The following is a 4,635-nucleotide window of genomic DNA, read 5'->3' on the forward strand; positions in this document are numbered from 1 at the left end:
AAAATGATGTAACGTGTTGTTAAAAAGTTGGGATCCTATGAAATGTGTTCAAAATTATTTGTTAACTTTAATTTAAATTTTTTTAATTAAAAAATTTAGCTAAACCAAAACAGGGCTTGCATAATATTATCGCTATATTTTATTCATGTGCTTTTGTCCCCTATTTGTGATGATTAAAATCAGATTTTAGACATGGGCTTAATCCAACTTGTTGCAACTTTTGATGGGCCGATGCGTGATTTTTCTTGGCCCAAATTTGAATTTAACTTCTCCTAATAGTCCATTACTTAGGCCTAGTATCATCTCGGTTAGGCGGCTTAGGCCCACAATAGTCTGTTATTTCTAAACCCTAGATTAAAAGCCTTGGCAGCTGGTGAACATCCACCCGAAGAAGACGACAACTGAGCGATTCGATCTACTTGCGATACCGTAATATTCAAGCCGTCTCTCTCATTCTACGCTAATACATACAGATTTAAGTTCCTGTATATGTAGCATTTGATTGAATATATTATTTTTTTGTGGTAAAATTACAGGAAAATGGCGGATAAGGCAGTGACAATTAGAACAAGGAAGTTCATGACAAATCGGCTCCTCTCAAGGAAACAATTTGTGAGTTCTCAGATGGTTATGATCTTTCTAATTTTTCCTGTTTTGATTCATGGTTAACATCTCTTTTCATATTGGTCTATTTTGTAGATCATTGACGTGCTACATCCAGGAAGAGCCAATGTTTCTAAGGTTTGATATCTTACCATATTTATTTTTTCTATAGCGTATAGGAATTCAGTATGCACTGTCTTTTATCATACATATAATATCTGACAGAAATTTTATAGATAAGGTCTATCAGTCTTTAACTTAGTTATTATACGACAATGTGTGTGCTAGGATATATGTTAATGAAGAGAAATAGATGAATGCCATTGGTATTCTTCGTGTAAATTTTTATTATTCCCAATGGCTGGAATCGTCTGAAGCATAAACGTACTAACAGGAGAAGGACCCCTAGCATTTGTAATTGGTCAGTTGGATATTCAAGAGACAAAAACTCGTTAATGTAAAGCGTGATATCATTTCCTACTTTTTGGGTACCAAATATTAAACTTACAAGGAATCATTTTCAAAATATTCATTAATTTTCAGCTCAATGTTCTTGTTATACACAGTACACAATGTGGAATGCATTTGTGTTTTCTTGGTAATTTAAGTCCATTTGTATTATGGTTTGTGTCTTATGGGTTTATGCTATTGTCAAAGGCCGAGCTGAAGGAAAAGTTGGCACGGATGTATGAAGTTAAAGATCCAAATGCGATCTTTGTTTTCAAATTCAGGACCCACTTTGGTGGAGGCAAATCTACTGGTTTTGGCTTGATCTACGATTCTGTAGAGAATGCTAAGAAATACGAGCCAAAATACAGGCTTATCAGGGTAATTTCTTTGCTCCATACTTCTCACACTGACAGTAGTTGCTTTTAAAATTAAGTGCAAATAACAATTTCATTGCTTTGCTGTGCTGTGCTACTTTATGAATTCTGATTTATAATTTGTAATTGCGACTGTGAAGCTGTTAGCTATACTCAATATGGCCCCTTTTTATGCAGTTCTTGCTCTGTTTGCATGATTATGAGTTTTTTCTTGCGATTGCTGTGGTGTTTATCTTTGTTTCTAATATTGGTGCTGAAGATTTAAGACACTATATTTTGAATGTCTTTAAATCTTTGTACATCTTGATGCAGAATGGTCTGGATACTAAGGTTGAAAAATCTAGGAAACAGTTAAAAGAGAGGAAGAATAGAGCAAAAAAGATCCGTGGTGTGAAGAAGGTAAGAAAATATTTATTTTTCAGAGTTTCCGGATCTAGTAGTTGACACTTCTTGAAAGCCTCTTCTTTAAGGCCTGACCATATAGACCCCCAGTCCAGTTTTCTCCTTTAGAAAGGGGGAAAGGGAAAAAAAATCTCAATCTTTTCTTACCAAGTAAAGGAATGTAACTTTTTCTACTTTTCCACTACACATAATTCAGACCAATTTATTATAATAACAAAACCTAATAATGTTGTTGTGCAGACGAAGGCTGGAGACGCTGCCAAGGCTGGCAAGAAGAAATGAGTTTCTTTGATTTTGAGCTTCCTAGGTTTTCAAATCAAATGCGAGAAGTTCAAGGTTCTCGATTCATCTATTTTCTTTACTTTAGTTTTTTCCTTACCTTTTATCAAACAGATGCAATTTTTGTGGAATGTGTTTAACTCCGAGTTTTGTTTAATTTTGTTCATTTTATCCAAGAGCTGCTCAGCAAACCTGTTTGAAACATTTTGCCAACTTGAGCGAGCTACAAAATTTAAGGACATCGTTGCAGTGAATTTTAATTTTCAGTACTTACCGTGCCTTTCTACATTATGGAGAGAAATACTCAATCGTTGGTTCCAATTACATTCCTTTTGTTGTTAGTAGTTTTAGTGGGTAGTTTCCGTTCTCAATTCCACCAATGTGAAACACGAAAAATAAACTTGACTTTAGTAATAAATGAATAAAAGAGTAGATTAAAATAGAAGGAGATGAAGAAAAAGAACGCTAATAAAATGTTAAAAAATGTTGTTTCAGTTAAGAGAGACTTGATTTTGTGTCCTTCTATGTTAGTCCCTCGTTGTGTAGCATTGCATGAGTGCGTAGAAACTACCCATAATTTTGCAACATTGGCAAATGGATTAGCATTTTTGGTGTCATAGATTAAAATGAATTGAGTAATGCTATTCATAATTCCTCACTGCGGTAGTCGTCCTGCATGATCCTATATGGCGGTTTATGATACATTAATTTTCTTTTATTATTATTATGCAGCAAATTACTAATAGTCGCATGCCACGTAAGACGATTGGGATAGTGAGCAACTGTAAATAGTATTATTCACGAGGAGTATATGTTGGGATTATTTCCATAAGAAAAATTTTAACTTTGGTGGGGATTTTTGTACTCCATAAAAAGTTCCATGGTTGAACCATTGGATTTTAGTCGAGCGCAATTATTAATTTTTGAGGTACATAGCTGATATGTAGCCTGACTATCATATACGTTTCTTTCAAGGTGTAACATCATAATATACTAATTAAGTATAAGAGGGTGTTTGAGCCACATTATTTTGGTAATAATGAATTCTTGAATAGTGTATTGATGGGAAATGTTTGGTTAAAAAATAAGGAAAAGTTTTTGATCTGCATGTAATATTATTTTATTGAAGAATGTGTGGTTGAAATGATGTCAAATTACTATTTAAGAATGTATTTTTTAGGAATAATGTGACTCAAACAAACCCTAAATAAGTTTTGAAAACGTACTCCATCCCGACGTAAAAAGCTTCCGTCGGGCCTAATGTAATTTTTCTTGCGATCCACTCAGATATGAGACCGTCTCCATATCGTTTTATTCTTTTCCTATGCTTGGTTGATTTAGGCATCGAACTCAAAAGGGGTTCAACTCATCACTAAATGAATGGTGAGTCTAGTGGCTTTTAGAGTTAAGTTAAAGGTTACTAGTGCTTGTCAACAAAATATCGTGAAGGATTCAGTGAATGTCTTGAGAGGTACGAATCCCTTTGTCCATAAATCCCGACCTCAGATAATGCTACCACAAATAGAACACCCATCCTGGCAATATCCGTGTGAATGGATGCATGAGTAATATTTTTCTCCCAAAATAGTGTAGAATAAATCCGGGTTGATGTGGATAATTCGATATTGCTTAGCTTACAATGTTTAATTAAATTCTCGGAAGCTAGCTCTGTCCCTCTATTCTTGTCATCCACTCGACCCACTAGAAAAGAGTTATTAGTATCTTTACATATTCTATCCGATAGTTTTAATACATTTGTAGCGTCCGTGGGTATATGACTTGAGCAACCTTTTCAGCGAAAATTTGTGTCGCCAAATCTGAAGCATTTTCATACCTTTACTTAACACCTTCAAAGACGGCTCTTTCACTTATTTGTAGGAGCGGAGTTAAGATTGTAAAATTATAACTAAAATTGTGGGGACAAAATCTTGAAGTATAATTTTAATTGTGAGGGCTAAATCAATAACTAAAAGGAATTAAAAATAATATTTAAAGAATTTGAAATTGAGTGTAAGGCAGCTAACCTCCACCCCTGCTTTATTCGTTATGGCATCCGTTGAGATTTTCTTGTTCAACTTAATTAAAATAAAAATGTCCTTCTAGAGGTTTATTTTATGATATCCATCGAGATTTTCTTGTTCACACCTTAAAAAATTAGGGTAACTTACAAAAATACCCCTAAAAATTATAGGTCCTTTAAAAAATCATTTGAAAAGTTATTTTTGAGGTAAAAAATTTTGTATAAAGTTAAGTACATTGTACCAAACTTTTATTAAAAAATGATGTTTGTAATTTAAAAATGTAACAAACAATAAAAAAATAATAGAAATTTCGAAAAAGTAATAAAAAAATTGACGAACACTATTAGAAAATAACACTTAAAAAAATAACAAAAATTCGAAAAAAAAAGAGAGACAAAAACATTAATCAAAACCTGAAAATATAACATTTTATACAATTCAACCACTCCAAATAGTGACTACCACAGTATCCAAATTTCAGTCATCACTACCATTTGGATATATCA

General features: G+C 33.2%; 1 protein-coding gene across 1 annotated transcript; it reads left to right on the forward strand.

Moving 5' to 3' along the window:
- Window positions 1-292: 292 nt before the first annotated feature.
- LOC111411798 (40S ribosomal protein S24-1-like) lies at window positions 293-2,396 on the forward strand. Its single transcript, XM_023042401.1, has 6 exons — window positions 293-429; window positions 537-612; window positions 700-741; window positions 1,261-1,431; window positions 1,740-1,826; window positions 2,070-2,396. Exons 2-6 carry the CDS (start codon window positions 541-543, stop codon window positions 2,109-2,111), a joined length of 414 nt encoding a protein of 137 aa, XP_022898169.1. The 5' UTR covers window positions 293-429; window positions 537-540; the 3' UTR covers window positions 2,112-2,396.
- The last annotated feature ends 2,239 nt before the right edge of the window (window positions 2,397-4,635 follow it).

The sequence above is a fragment of the Olea europaea genome, chromosome 16 (assembly GCF_002742605.1).
Source record: "Olea europaea var. sylvestris chromosome 16, O_europaea_v1, whole genome shotgun sequence".
Classification (NCBI taxonomy): Eukaryota; Viridiplantae; Streptophyta; class Magnoliopsida; order Lamiales; family Oleaceae; genus Olea; species Olea europaea.

What these genes read in the sequence shown, in the direction of transcription:
- LOC111411798 (XM_023042401.1), top strand. Translation starts at nt 541, where the DNA reads ATGGCGGATAAGGCAGTGACAATTAGAACAAGGAAGTTCATGACAAAT. An exon ending in CAAAATACAGGCTTATCAGG is followed by an intron (nt 1,432 to 1,739) that starts GTAATTTCTTTG and finishes ATCTTGATGCAG; the next exon opens with AATGGTCTGGATACTAAGGT. An exon ending in AGATCCGTGGTGTGAAGAAG is followed by an intron (nt 1,827 to 2,069) that starts GTAAGAAAATAT and finishes GTTGTTGTGCAG; the next exon opens with ACGAAGGCTGGAGACGCTGC.